Below are 15,303 nucleotides of genomic sequence, written 5' to 3'. Positions count from 1 at the left end.
GACAAAGGAAAAAAAAAAAAACATCTGCAGGCGTTGACCTGGGTTAAGTCATGTTATGATGTAGCGTACATGCAGCCAGTCATCCAAGAAGAAGAAAGTGAGTGTCTGCAGCCGTCACACTGACAAACAGCCAAACAGCAAAACACGGCCATATGGCGGCACATCTCCATATGTCACTCCGCAGTTTACACGAGGTAAAACCGTGTGAGGAGTAAACAAGCGTCGCCCGGGCTCACGAACATGAAAGCAGGGAGAGTGAAAATAAGTGGGGCGGTGGTAGCCCAGAGGTGAGGGAGGGGTTGAGGGAAATGTGTGTGTGTGTGTGTGTGTGTGTGGTGGCGGTTGTGGGGGGGGCTGATCCTGCGGAGGAGCCCTTTAGCAACATGCTTAACCCCTGGTAGCTGTGAAGGAGCTGCTCAGTGGCCAACAGTGGAAGGTGTGAATGTGTGAAAACATCCACGTCCACTTAATGAAGGAGGAAGGAGTCGGCCATTTTGTTCTCTGCCACCTAAGGCTTTTTTTTATTTATTTGTGTTTTATACTTTTATTAGTGAGTCAACAGCAGAAAGATGACAGCAAATAAATTGGGAGACCGCATGTCCACCTGGAAATAAAGTTCATGTATCCAAGTTGTAATTTTTCTGCCATATATCCCACTTGGCGCTAAAATGTCTGGAAGTATTGATTATCTTTATTGTTAAAGATAATCGAACGCTGATAGTGACAGTTAACAAGTGTGTAGCTCCGCAGTAAAACAACTATAACTCAGTTAGTGTTATATTCAAGTAGCAGAGCGCACGGTTAAGTTGCGGCTCGTTTCGAAGGTTATGTAACCTCTGTTCCTACGGTGACAAGTTTTAGATCAATCAACTATGATCACATGATCAAACGGTACTGACTTGATGAACAGTTTCATCATGTTGAAAATATGACGCAGCATCGGACAAACACCCAGCCGGGTGATATTAGACGAAACCATGAATGTAGTTGTAAGTAGTGTGATGTTAAAGTTATAATCTGTAACTTTTCCACATTAAAATGTCTAAATATGACCAGACCTATGTTCTACATATTTTTGAGTTGTGTTCTTACATTATCCAAATGTTTCCATCATCTGAAACCACAGAAATCTATGATTTTAATCGTGGTAACAGTCGGTGACATCATATCCTCTATGATCGTGTGTCAGTGTGTTTGTCTGACAGAAGCTCAACACTGACTTTTATCTAGTTTTGAGTCACATACACGTTTTACACCTTTGTGGTTTTCAACTAAAAAAACGTTAGACAGCTCAGCTCCCAGCAGTCGGTGAAACTGCTAACTGGGTGTTTCTACTTGTTTTAATCACCTGGTCTGGTTGTCATGGAGAGGAGGACACCTCTGTGGAGAATTCAGCTGCTGGTAAAAACCTGCTGAACGTCTGGTTCATAAGTTACCAGAGAACAATGTTACAGATTAATGATTGCTTTTAAAAAAAAAACTTTGCTCTAATTTCAGAATCCAAAGAGATATTAAACTACGTAAACAACAAAAACTGGAAAAATTCAGGTTTTCTAAAACTAGTGCTCATCCATCAAATAAAGTTAAGCATTTACCTAAAGGTACAGAGTTGTCTAAAATGAACATACACGACCTCAGACATGTACAACACTGATGAAATGTGCTTTATGACTGCCCACCTCTGCTGACAGGTGACCTCACAAAAACAAGCCAACGAGCAACAAAGACGGAGACCGTATGAACAAAAGGAGCTTAACATCTGAACACAGCTCCTGCTAATGGGTTTCCCCTGAGAACCTGACGAGCCGCACGAACCCCGACCCCCCCCCCACCCTCTCCCACTAAAGCTTCATAAAAGCTTTATTGTTCCATACAGTAGCACATAATGCAGTCACACTCATGAAAGGTGGCGAATGACGCTGCTGCCTTGTGATGTTGAGCAGTGAAGTGCCAGGTGCAGCAGTAATGGGCTGCTGCTGCTGCTGCTGCAGAGCGTCTCAGTCTGATCTCAGTCTGTTTCAGTCTGTTTCAGTCTGTTTCAGCTGGTCCAGGCCCAAAGGTGCAGCTGCAGCAGCTGCAGCAGCAGGACCGTTCTGACTGAAGGTTTACCTCCACTGACTGGTCCAGATCAGTCTGAGACTGATTTGTCTTATTATTATATGTATTAATGATGCCACTGCTGGAATCAATATAACATCATATTTAATTTTGTGCCTTCGAAAATTCACTTCCTGTTTAGAAATCTGTATCAATCGTTCTGTATTTGATTCTAGTGTTTGGCACTCTGAAATTAGGACACTTTACTCTTTGCTCTTGCTTATATCGGAAACACCTCATTAAATGTATTTAACTATTTGTTTATTTGAGAGGTACAATACACGTCATTTACATCCGTAGTCCTGAGGCAGGTAAAAGGTTTTTAATAGATAACGTTGATAATGCTGTGTTAAAGGAGTATTTGGTGTTTTTATCCATGATGTGTTGGGTCATATCAGGTGAGAATTTCACACTTACTTATCTTGAGTTGATTCCAAGTTTCTGCAGTCACTTCTGACGGGTCACTGAAGAGAGGTGGAACCAACATGGCTGCCTGAAAGGTCAGAGATTTTCAGTTTGTTTTGGAAATGACGGTGAGTAAAGTCACATTTACACTGTTCACATATTTAATACTGACACATATACTTTGCTGACTGAACGGCCAGAGAGTGAATGAACTGCCTCTGCTAGTGATGCTGTCTCCTCTTTAACCCTGTGCACGTGACTTCACGGCCGCGTTTAGCACAACTGTAACACTTCAAACAGGCACCATTAAAAAAAACCCAACTAATTATGTATTAGCAGTTCTCGTTTGCAGATGAACAGACCAGCATTACTGGATCAGTTGGACGCTGAAGGAAACTTAAACTCATGATGACAGGTTTTGGAGTTATAAGAAGCGCCTTTCATCTGTGATTTCTAAGGATTTATGGTTTATTCACAACTGATATCTGGGATAAAAATAAAAGTTAGACTCCCAGTGAATCTAAAAACATGAGCATCATGTCTGTGTTTACAAATTTAACTGAGTTATGACTCAACGGAAGTAAAGTACTTTTGCTGCCTCCATAAGCTGTGTCACTGCTGATAAAGAGGCCATATTGCAATAACTAACTCTGTGCTGTGAGGAATTCACTCTGAATTTATGATAAAAATATGGTAAATGCTGAATTTAGAAAGTCACCTTTCTCTCACTTGTACATTAAATTTGAGATTTAATTTGTAAACTAGTCAAAGTTCAGTTAATTTATTTACTGATTTGTTCAAGAAATAAATCATAATAACTAATAATCGTACAGTTTATTCTAAACAGCAGTTGTTTTAACTGTCCGGTAAATCTGATGTTTTCCAGGTAACGTTTATCCCACATATATTATTACTATTAGCAACCTATGATCTTAAATGTTGAATCTCTGCACACTGACCTCATTAATGTGGACGTCTTTCACGTCATACAAACCACAACACAAGCCCAGTTTTCTGAAAAGTAATTCTTTAATATTTTACAATCCTTTATTCATGGTTATTTCATTATTTACTTTTTCAGCGCCACTTTGCAAGTGTCATTATTCCATGCTGTCTGACGACAACAACGACGAACAGAAGAAAAGAAAAAAACAAAAAAAACAAAACAAAGGAGAGGTTTGAAGAATGAGAGTCTATACAACACTTTTGTCAAGGGGCAGAGAGAGATTCACATTTCAGCTCTCAGATTGACCTCTCATCCCTTCCACTTGTCAAAAAAAAAAAAAAAAAAAGGTAAACAAAAGGTTAAAAGCAGGACTGTCAGTCAAGTGAATAGGTGTAGAGTTGTCTGTGTCTGTTTGGCTATAAAAACACACCACACTCCTGTAGAGAGGATCTTTATAAAGAACAGGGGTCCTCGTTCTCCTCTGGGTTTTTAAAATGCTTTTCCCATCTCTGGAAAAAAAACAAACAAAAAACAAGATACAAACTACCACAGTTAATTCAAAAAATACAAAATATAAAGATGGTCTCTCTTCCAGGTGCTGCTCCAAACATTGGAGGATAATATTTGTTGTTTTTTTATTTTATTTAAAAAAGCCTTTTGTGAAATGAGAAGAGCTGCTGGCGAGTAAAGAGAGAGAGAGAGAGAGAGAGAGAGAGAGAGAGAGAGAGAGAGGTGGGGGTAACGCCCAAATTAGAGCTAAAGATTTTTAAAAAAAAAAAGAATTTGGTGGGGATTATTTATTTGTGCTGTGGCGACAGGAGCTGCTGGCGGATACATTTCCTCATAAAATGATCTATCAAATACTTCCTGAGAAACAAAGGAAATATCTACCTGGCGTGAAGAGAGGAGGAGGGGGGAGGAGGGAGGGGGGAGCTGGCCGGCTGAGAGAAAGAGAAAGAGAGAGCGAGAGAGAGAAAAATAGAGAGTGGAGGAGGAGGGTGAGAAAACTGAATCAAAATCCAAGTGTAAACAAAAAAACCAAACAACAAAAGACAAAATAAGCTGCGGTGTGTTGGCAGCAGGACGCACGGTGAGGAAAAAAAAAAGAAAAGAAGGTATAGACCCACGACTTGTTGGTGGAGGGAACCGCGGTGTGCGTTTACTGTGGGACCCGGTCGGCTCAGTCGAACCCTGCAGAGGGTAAACACAGAGCAGGGAGCTGGAGGACAGAGGAGGACATGTGGGCAGCAGTGCTGGTGTTGCTCTGTTTGTGCTCTTCAGCACAGAGAGGAGGAGGAGGAGGAGGAGGAGGAAGAGGAAGAAGGGAGGGAGCAGGGAGACTAACAAACTGTCCGTCCAGCTGCTGGCAGCATCCAACACCCACGACGCTCACACTGATCACTGCCGGAGCTTTAGTGGTTAAAGGATCAGTTCACACCGAAAAACCCTCGTGTTTTTTCTTTAACCTCTGGAGGAATCAAGTCGAGCAGATTTAGTTTCACTTGTCCAGATGTTGAGATGTTCATGAAGCAGCAACTAAAGCTTCTTCTTCTGCAGCACAAAGACAAGTTTGTCTGGAGATCACCAATTAAGATGATTGTGGGAAATTAGGTTTTAAAAAGTGGGATCATCTTATATTTTCATTCTTATATATTCATTTAATTATGGGTTGTTTTAAGCCTTAATGTTGCTAGGCTAGCAAGTGTTTTTAAGTCAGTTTATAGCGATTGTTTCAGAGTCTCTTGGCCTGTTTCGTTAGCACAGTTTAACCTGCAGGAGGATATAAATGTGTCTCCACTGCAGAAATTAACCAGGGAGAAAATCTGTCAAACAGCCAGGAATTACAGCTGTGACAGATGAGGAGCTACTGTCAGAAAAAAACATATTTCTGACGCCGTAAAAAGCCAAATGATCATTGTAGGTGGGTTGATCTGATGGTTTCAGGTATCTGTCCATGAAGTTTCAGGTAATCAGCTGTTTAACTCTTACACCTGAATTCAATTTAAAAAAGAAGAATTTAGTTTGTGCCTCTTAAAAATAACTTAAAAAAGAAATCTATATCAACATCTCCCACAGATCCAAAACGCTTTTCACAGGGACTATTTTTGAGATTGGCTGTGAAACAGGGAGGCCTGTGGGTTCCTTCCAGAGTAACGGGGGCACTGCTTCTGTTGATAGATGTTGCTGTTTAAGTTTTCAATGCTGTGAATGCCACAAATAAAATTACATTCACCCCCATTGAGTTGGAACGGAGGCAGAAATCACAGAAATACCTCGAGACGTGGCTCAAGAGAAAAAAAACTATCTGCACGACTGGATCCTGTCAGAGAAACATGAGAGCGTTATTTGATGCGATCTGAACGAACTGACCCTTTAACGACATGAGCTGCTGGAGTTTTAACTTAAGTTCTTAAATAGATTCTAGTCTTCCAAGTATGATCCTGTTTCAAAACCAAACTGTGACATAACACTGCCCACCAGGTAAAAGACAGTTACTACCAACACCTCGCTGGCTGCGCTGTCACACTCCTCCACTGCGGCGCGATGGGAGGAGGCAGGGCGGGATATTTTTAGAGCACAGCGGCCGGCAGATTCACAAAAAATCAACCAGCCACTTTAACACTTCACAAGAATACAACCGACAACAGCATCGGGGCCTCTGAGAGACAGTTAAGTGTGAACGAGAGGCCTGTGGTAGTGCCGCCGCCCACAACCAACATTTACTTACATGTGGCTGGTGGTTGTGTGTCTGTGTTCCACCCTGGGGAACAGACAGTAAAGGTTGGAGCTCGGTCTAACGGCAGTCAGGCTAGGTGAAGGCAGACAGGCAGGTCGACTTGTTGAAAGGTCGGCTTCTATAAGGCTCATCAGTGTTGGAGAGATGAAGCTCAACAAGCCCTTGTTGTGGCAGCGGCAGGGCAGGAGGACGACGTTACTGAGCTTCACGTTGTGACCTCGTCTCGCACCGAACCACATTCAGTTTTTGGCCAATTATAGATGAAACTCTTTATAAACACTTCTCTTATCCATTCATGACTTAAGATGTGCTTATGACGGCTTCTGCATTTATTGAGGCCGACTTCCTGAGCCTACGTTTTGGTAAACATGGCACAGGACATGTTCAGATAAAGAAGGATATTCTGATTCTAATATTTAATGTGCAGAAGTGTAAATTCAATTTGTGCTGGTTAAACCTATGCGTTCTTACAAGCTCAGGTTGTGGGTCACTAAGTTCCTGTGGCTGACTGATCTCAAGTCAGTTCACGCCCTCTCTCACCACCTCCTCCTCCATTTTCACTCCTCACCTGATTCACAAAAGTGTAAAGTCTCATTATTCGCCTGATTACCGCCATGTTGCTGCATCGTTACACGTCCAGCGTTCGTGACATGGTGCAGCACTGATTTAGGGTTGTGGTTTCCGGACCATCTACGTTAGCTCCCTCTTCAGGTTTAGTTTAGAAAGGGGACAGAGCCCGTACTGTGTGTTTAACCAATGATCTTTGGTTCTTCAGGGGCTAAAAGAAGCAACAGCTTTTAAAGCTAACATAACAGGAGAACACAGAGAGGGAAAAGCACATGATAGTCTGGGTATTAGGTGTGATTTTTTTTGTTTTTGTGTCTTATCTGCCAAAACAAACCAAAGTCTTCTTGTTGTTTTAAAGAAAAGTTCCAGTTCAAGAAAAGATGGAAATAAAAAGGCCTGATGATGGAGGAGGAGCAGGAGGAGGAGGAGGAGGAGGAAGAGGAGGAGGAGGGAGGACAGGGTGGGAGGAGTTAATCACTGAGGATGATGAGGCGGGTTTGGAGGGTCAGAGGGAGGGAGGGGTTTCAAAGGTGTCTTTGAGAACCCGCTCGCCCCCCGTCCGGCCCAAACGTCTCCTTTCCCCTTTGACGAGCTGAGGTCAATCCAGGAATGTCAGCAGGTGGACCCGCCCTTCTTCGTTAATTCATTCGTTTGTTTGTTTTTTTTCTCCGTCCACCCGTTCCTCTCTCTCACTTTCTCAGCCATCTGTCCGTCCGTCCGTCCGTCCACGTCTCGCTCTGCAGGTCACTGGAGGTCTCGGTCTTCTAGGTACCGGTACTCAAACGTGAAACCCTCCTTCTTCCGCTGGCCCCATTTCTCATAGTCAAAGTAAATGTACGTTCCCTAAAACACATAAAACAAAATATGAAAGATGAAGATCAGTGAAATGTCAAACAGCTGCCTGAGAAAGATTATGACGGGTTTCTAGAATAAAGCAGTTTAATTTAATTGGAACGACTTGCAATAAACACTGGAACAGGCCTTCAATGATTTTACAAACTTTTTCCACAGGAAGTGAAAGATGTGAGGCTGACCTGCTCAAACTCATCAGTGATGGTCTTGGGTTCTTCGTGCCTCTGAAACCACATCATGTATTTTGTGTGGAACCTCCACGACTGCTTCTTCAGGGCTTTGGCTGCCAGATACTGGGCCTTAGTGCCCTGAGGAGAGGAGACAAGGAGCCAAGGAGAGGAGGAGACAAGGAGAGGACTTTAATTAGCTTTACAATTTACAAATTTTCAGTTTTAGTTGTGGTGCAGGTTTAAAAGAAACAAGTCCTTAATTTCGTTTGTAATGTAACATTAAAAATATACATTCAACTAGTTATTTTGTGACCAACAGCTGCATTTGACATTTTTGCAGTTTCTTCTTTCCAACTCATTTTACGTATCTATAGGTTTCCTATGCATCCTTTCAGTTTGGTCCAAATGAATGGGTGTTAGTTGTAAAATAAATACAGCTGCCTGTTTAAAGGTCCTATATTTTAGACTTTTCCTGTGTTTTATTTGAAGTGTTGATCCATAAGAAGATATATTTGTGGTTTTAGGAATCAAAAACCACCGGAGTGTAGTTTTACATCTCCTCTCTCAGGCTTCTCTCTGGAGCTCTAGTAACAACAGGTCGGGGAGCCAATCAGAAGAGAGGACGCTCTGAGTCTCTCTTCTGATTGGCTGACTGTTTTCAGAGTGACTGAATAAAAATATAGAAGATTTCAGGTAAACACTCAGAGAAACAAAATCCTGCAAGGATGGATGCTCGGTCCAGGTGGGCGGGGCTTGGGGCATGTGACATCACAAAGTTACAGAAGCCCTGACGGCTCGTTTTAAGGCTCACTTTCTGAATATAGGCTGTGGACTGAGGCTTTGATACTTTCACAGTATTAATATAGAACCTAGACCTGCTTTTTAATCAAAAAAGACATGGGCATCTAATGGACATTTAAGCATTAATGATTAGACCATCAAATTTAATCACATCAATACAATCCTGAAGCTGCTCTCTCTTATAATAAAATCTGACAATAACATACAAACCTCCAGGTAGTAAAAGATGAAGAAGAGGGTTTCTGTAGAAAGCCTCTGGTAAAACTCTACAGTGTCAGAGTGGGGCGGTGGCACCTGGTGGTGGAAAGGCAGGGTGGGACATGGGTTCCTCATCAGGTACTGCCTGTAGTAAGGAGATAGAGGGAGTCTGTTAATGAGAAGTAACTGGAGGGAGGAAGAAAAATGAAAAACTATGATACAAGTGGAAAAAAATCTAGAAAAAAATGCTGTTTTATAGTGTTACCTTGAAATCACAGTTGACAATATTTAAAAATCCACAATCGACACTTACGATCAAGAGTCAAGCGATTAAGGATCATTTGATGATCACAAATATTCTCAATTAAGAACCTTATCATACTAAAAAACATGACCTGAAGTGACCTGATGTACCAGAGTGACAAATTTCAGTTAAAACCAATTGGGAACAATCGATTAACCCTGTAATCAGACCAACAAACACATGGATCCACACAAAGTAGGAAAATCCAGCAGAGGGTCACACTCTCTGCGTAGATGCACTTTTCCATCCAAACCATGTATTTTTAGATCAGTGACAAACCCACATCGTCCTCTCTGTTTCCACAAGGCCGAGTGATAATGGTGTTGAACAAAGACAACACACACAACACACTCGCACGGCCACGTACCAGTGACTCAACATGCAGGTTTCTAAGGTGATTAATTAAAATACAACAAGGTGCAGATCACTGAGGACCTTGTTTTTAACACAGAAAAATAAGAAATCTATGCATTTATTTCTGTGTGTGTGTGTGTGTGTGTGTGTGTGTTGCCCTCCTCCTCTGGCAGTAAAACACAACAGGTACTGTGGGACAAGAGGGTTTGAGTGTTTGTATTTAAATGTCAATTGTACCTGTGTGGGCTGACAGCACTGTAGGTACAGTACCAGTATAATCTGCCCTCTAATTGTGTGTTTGTGTGTGTGACTGAGCTGTTATACTAAATATATATATATGTTAAATACAGTGACACATTTTCATTGTGCCTCCTGCGAACATGTGACATTCAACCTTGTATGAAACGACTGAGAGCTGCAGCAGCTGATTCTCTTTGATTTATTTGGACAAAGAAAAGCTGCAAAATATTTAGTGAACATCAGAAATTCAACGTTCAAATGTAAAGGTTTTCAGAACGAGGATGTTCACTCTGATCAATAATCAAGGCTCTTTTGTCCAGTCTGATTTTTCCTGGTCTTTACAGATCAACAGTTTGAATTGATCTTCAATTATTTTCTTTCTGTTATTATTGGCAACAAAATAAAACCTATCACTGTAGTTTACATCAACAAGATCCTGACACAGGTATGAACAAGCTCTCCGTAAGAAAAAGGGAAGAAACAAACAGGTAAAAAAATGAAATATTATTTCCAGAAAAAAACAAAGTTTAAAACAATGAACTGTTAAATTAGAGACAGTGCTGACGCTAATTGTTGTGTTTTTATACACTGATTTTGACATTTTTGTATTTTGGAAATAATGATATTTTTTATCTGAATCTCACACATCTTCTTAAATTTAATATCAACTATAACCAGCTGAATTATGGGAATTTAGGGAATTGACAACCTAAAATAATAAATGTGACTCATCCTGTCCAGAAGTGGTAGAAAATAAGTTCCTATACACCAGTTTTGAGGTATTTGTACTTATTAATGCCACTTTATACCTCAACTCCACAGTACAAAGAGAAATATAGTTCTTTTTACTGCAATACAGATTTAAATTTTTACATGTTGAGAATGTTTAGGTGTATGAAAATACTAAATACATATTAAACACAGTGATGCTATTTTCATAATGTCTCCTGCTTAAATGCCACATTATCCCTGGTGTTAATGAACTTTGTGCTCCCGCTGATGGTGGTAAAGAAAAAATCATTCTTGATCAAGTTGTTTTAAATTTTTAGCAAACAATTAAAGTTTTACTATCAAAGGCATAAGTCTGTCCAATGATGCCCGTTTACGCTCATTAGTGATCAAGATTTTTTTTTCTGTTCGACCTTTATCCATTTTACACTTGGCTTTTTAAAATTTCCCACCAGAGTTTAATTCTGTTGTGTTCTGCTGCAAGAATAAACTATATCAATGCAGTTTACATGAAATTTACATAATAAGTACCACTCAGAAAATAATGAGCCTCTCACACTGTGATAAGACTCCTGTACTTTTCCTAAAGTAAAGTACTGAATGCAGTACTCATGTAAAAAAGTACTTAAACATCATGGTATTACTGCTTCTACTTAAATAAAGGATCTGAACACGTTTTATCCTGTGTAAAATTTCACTGCACCTGATCCTCTCGGAGTCGGACGGGTGGGGCATGTGCGTCCACGCCGCCTCCTCCATGGCCTGTTGGTAGAGCTGGTCTTTGGACAGGGGAACGGGCCCCAGCGGGCAGACCCCCAATGACGGGGGGATGCTGACCTCTGACAGCGAGGGCTGAGGTGCTGATGGGGGGCCCGAGGGGGCCGTAGTGCTGCTGGGGAAGATGTCTGAGGAGAAATAGAAGGAAGAGAATTAACGTCAGAGTGTGGAGGGAAAGGGAAGAAAAAGAAGGAGAGATAAGAAAAGGTGAAGGTGAAGGAGAGGGGAAGTGCAGAGGGGGGAGGGATTGAGGATATGAAGTCCGAGAGACAAAGAGAGAGAAGTTGAGTCAGGGATGATAATATCATCAGCAGTTTTTGTTCAGAGGAGGCTGAGAGTGGGAGGTGAGATGACATTTTGTTCCATTAAACTACAGCCTTCCTATTTCTGCTCTGTGGCAACCCTCTATCTCCTTTTATTAAGCCTTATGTGTGTGTGTGTGTGTGTGTGTGTGTGTGTGTGTGTGTGTGCGTGTTACCTGGGGTGAGGTGCAGGGAAGGCACGTCTCCCTCCATCCCTGAGCCTAGTGCTGCTCGCTCGGCCATGGACTTCAGGCTGCTCAGAGGCTCCTGCGGCTGATGAGGACAGACAAAGAAACTCATGGGAGAACAGATTCTCCTGGACGTGACCATACCTGCCGGTACGCAGGAACTCGGGGTCCGACACCAGTGATAATGTTGTCATGGAAATCACTTCTGCTTCACTTTTTGGGCTGTTTTCTTTTGTTTGCTCCTGTGCCCCCCCCCCCAATGCTTGTGACGCAACATCAGGGAGCTGAGGAGTGATTTCAAAAAACACACTCTGTGTCCAAAAGTATGTGGACACCTCTGTCTTTCATGGTTAGAATCAGTGAAGAGATACTTTAGACATTAGTGGGTTAATAGTGAGTCTAGATTATGGACTGGAAGCTGGACTTATACTTCTGAGCTAAGGGGTTAATGCTGTACCTGCAGTGGCTCCACGCAAAGGCTGACTGACGTGTGCCTTCTCTAAGATGTAAGTACATGTCAGAGCTACAGTGACTATGGAGACACCGTATTGTACCATGCTTTTGTTGAATCGATTTTTATCTTTTTCTCTGGTGTCACAGTTTGGAAATCCGTCCTTAAAGAGCAGGAGTTCTCTGAATAAAATTATTTATTGGTCCCATCAGACAGTTACAGCGGAGGGATAACAGTGACTTTCAGGTTCATGGTGCCAAAGTGCAGAACAAAACAGTACAAAGAGAGCTTTGTTCCGGCAGCCATCACTCATATGAAGAAGTTGTAGTGACACTACATAGAAGCAATGTTTCATTTATTTATTGCACATGGTGTTGTCTGTGCTGTGTGTCAAATGTGTATGTGAAAGATTGATGACTCTTTTTTTACTGCAATACAAATTTACCTACAGGTGCAAATAAATTAACCTGACCTAATTCAACCACAAGGACTGCAACATCTGTGATTGGTCAACGTGGGCTCCTCCTGTTTTCTCCAGCTGTACTCGGAGAGACTGAGTTGCAGCAAGTTGGAAAAAATGGCTCAGACATCTCCTGGGGACGGTTTCACAGAGACAGACTTTGGCTGTGGCTTAGATATAACAAATAGTCAGACTTCAGATAGACGTCTAAATTAATTCGTTGCACAAAGCCGTTTAGTTCTTGACTATCATAAGCCGGACTGCGGTACAATGAATTCTGGGTAAATTAATACTTTTTTCAAAATAAAAAAATGGCCGACAAAGGAACCTCATCCAACCACTAAGGTCTGTTTACCCCAGTAGAAAATGTTTGTCTTTTGGAAGAATTCAATTGTTACAGGGACGTTTTACGTGAGAACATCAGCGAAGAGCGAAACAATGAAATGAAAAATTTGATTTGGAAAAAAATTACTGCGGCCTTTAAAAACTCATTCCTGTCGCATTAGCAAACCACCAATCATGAGACATGTTTTCCTATTGTTGGGTGATACTGGTTAGCGCAGGTGTCACTGATCACCATGTTACCATGGTAACATTGGTCTTAGACCTGAGTTAGCCTGGGAATAAAGAGTCTAATGTTTTTGGCTTAAAATTAGTCAGTCTTTATAAGACCTTTAAGATCGTTCATTTAACTATACTATGAGCAAAATGAGGACGGGGCTAACACTACAGACCAGTCTAAAATATCTTTGTGAAACTGGCCTCAGATCTAACAAAGACGATTCCCCTGCGAACCTTCTGCTCACCTGATTCCTGCTCTCTCTCTATCACACTGAATGACACAGGACAAATAAAATACTCAGCGATGAAACAAGGTGAACTTTCCCACCATTGCCAGTATAAAGTGAATTAAACACTGTAAACACAATTACTGTGGGGAAATAACTAGAGCACGATACAGATCGATCATGACTGAAAAGCACATTTAGAGTTGCAGTGGTGAAATCCTACTCTGAACTATGACTCAAGACCTGCGCTGTAGATATGTACGGTGGGACTCCCGTTAACAGCTTACATCAAGCATAAATCAGCTTCATTGCCCACCATGGTCCGACGTGTTGGACCTCAGTAATGCTCTTGTGGCTGAGTGGGCGCAAATCCCTGCAGCCTAGTGCTGGTGGAAAGACTGATATCAGGAGAGTGGAGGCTGATGCAGCAGCAGATTAATGCCCACAGTTTTGGAATAACATTTCAATATTCACATATCAGGGTGTCCAAATACATTTGACCATGTAGCCTATCTGAATGTATAACATGCCAACTGCAAAATGAACTCTGAGAACATCAGATCCCATGGCTTAAATGTTTTGAAATACAAGACTAAACCCATGAGAGTGGTGGTAGTTAGGTTTTGAGCATAAATATAAGAGGCTCTATTAAAGGTTTTGACATTTCTCCAGTGTGGCACTGAAGATATATTTCTGGTTTCTGGTTTTAAGGTCCAAAAACCATCTCAAAATATATTATATATATATGTATATATATATATATATATATATATATATATATATATATATGTATATATATATATATAGTGTATAGTTTCATATAGATATATAGTTTAAGTAGTTTATAGTTTATAATCAAGCAATCCAGTTGATTAGACATGATTGATAAAGGCACACACTTGTGTATATATAGGTCCAACAATTCACAGTTACCATGGTTACTGTGTGTAGAATTAACTGCTAAAAAAGGCATGTGATGAATTTAAATTAAATACATAAACACAATAAAGTGTGCACAGTCACAGTAAATACCTTCAGACAGCTGTTCTTCCTCAACTAAAACATTCATGGATAATTCAGAAGATATTTGTAACTCAGTTGTGGATTTTGTCAGCAGTTTCAGATTGTTATTCACACATTAAGTTATTCTGAAGTGTAATTATTTGTGTTGTAAACAGTTAAATATTGACTTTCCTTCACTACTCTCTTCAGTTTGTTAAAAATGGTTTGCAATGTTTGAAATACTTGCAAAGAGTAGCAATGAGACCATAATCACCCCCCCTGGATTTAACTGTTGGCAGAATTAATTAATTCATACTAGAAGCAAAAGCAGTTTTTACTGTGTGTGCATGTAAATTAATCATCTGTGGAGATTTGGGAGTTGTTTTCTTTATAAACAGGCGACTGCAAAAACCACATCCTGTCAACAAAAATACCAAATCTTAAAAAGATTCAAAACCCATTACCAGGCTGAGTGAGTGTGTGTGTGTGTGTGTGTGTGTGTCTCTGTGTGTCTTCGTATTCTTACCTTAATGCTTTCGGAGGACTGTGAATAGGACAGTGGCCCGTTCAGCAGGCTGCCGCTGCTCTGCGTTTTGGCCTCGCTGTAGGAGGCCGGCGACGGAGAGCTGGACGACAAACTCATAGAGCCCAGTAAACTGGGACCAGGGTCCTTACTGGGGAGGGGGAGAGATGAGGAACATGAGGGAGAGGGTCAATGGGTCAGAAAGGGAGCAGCAAAGAATATGACAAATACGCTCCCATACTTGTAGACGACTGGGATAACATGCTCCATCATACTCACGGCTGATTGGCTGTGGAGGTCAAAGACGAGGGTTGGCTGCTTTGTGATTGGCTGGCACTGTTGAGGGCGGACTCTGTTGTGCTGTCTGCTACCACAGCACTGTAACCTGTAACAGGAAGGAGACAAAGCCAAA

At 41.3% G+C, this 15,303-nt stretch overlaps 1 protein-coding gene across 1 annotated transcript in view; it reads right to left on the bottom strand.

The window, feature by feature from the left end:
- Positions 1-3,512: 3,512 nt before the first annotated feature.
- The window catches only part of LOC111661212 (CCR4-NOT transcription complex subunit 3-like), a 36,642-nt gene continuing 24,851 nt past the window's right edge, over positions 3,513-15,303 (bottom strand). Inside the window, exons 13-19 of the mRNA XM_023414704.2 lie at positions 15,171-15,276; positions 14,895-15,042; positions 11,656-11,752; positions 11,104-11,305; positions 8,786-8,918; positions 7,787-7,912; positions 3,513-7,595 (exon numbers count right to left, since the gene is read on the bottom strand). Coding sequence (XP_023270472.1) covers positions 7,497-7,595; positions 7,787-7,912; positions 8,786-8,918; positions 11,104-11,305; positions 11,656-11,752; positions 14,895-15,042; positions 15,171-15,276 — 911 coding nt within the window. The 3' untranslated portion in view covers positions 3,513-7,496. The remainder of the gene's footprint in view (positions 7,596-7,786; positions 7,913-8,785; positions 8,919-11,103; positions 11,306-11,655; positions 11,753-14,894; positions 15,043-15,170; positions 15,277-15,303) is intronic.

This window comes from Seriola lalandi, unplaced genomic scaffold (genome assembly GCF_002814215.2).
Source record: "Seriola lalandi dorsalis isolate HSWRI2012SDOR001 ecotype SW California unplaced genomic scaffold, Sedor1 jcf7180002054538, whole genome shotgun sequence".
Lineage (NCBI taxonomy): Eukaryota > Metazoa > Chordata > Actinopteri > Carangiformes > Carangidae > Seriola > Seriola lalandi.
Note: the sequence above shows the minus strand (reverse complement) of the source record. Positions and strands in the feature narration are given on the sequence as shown.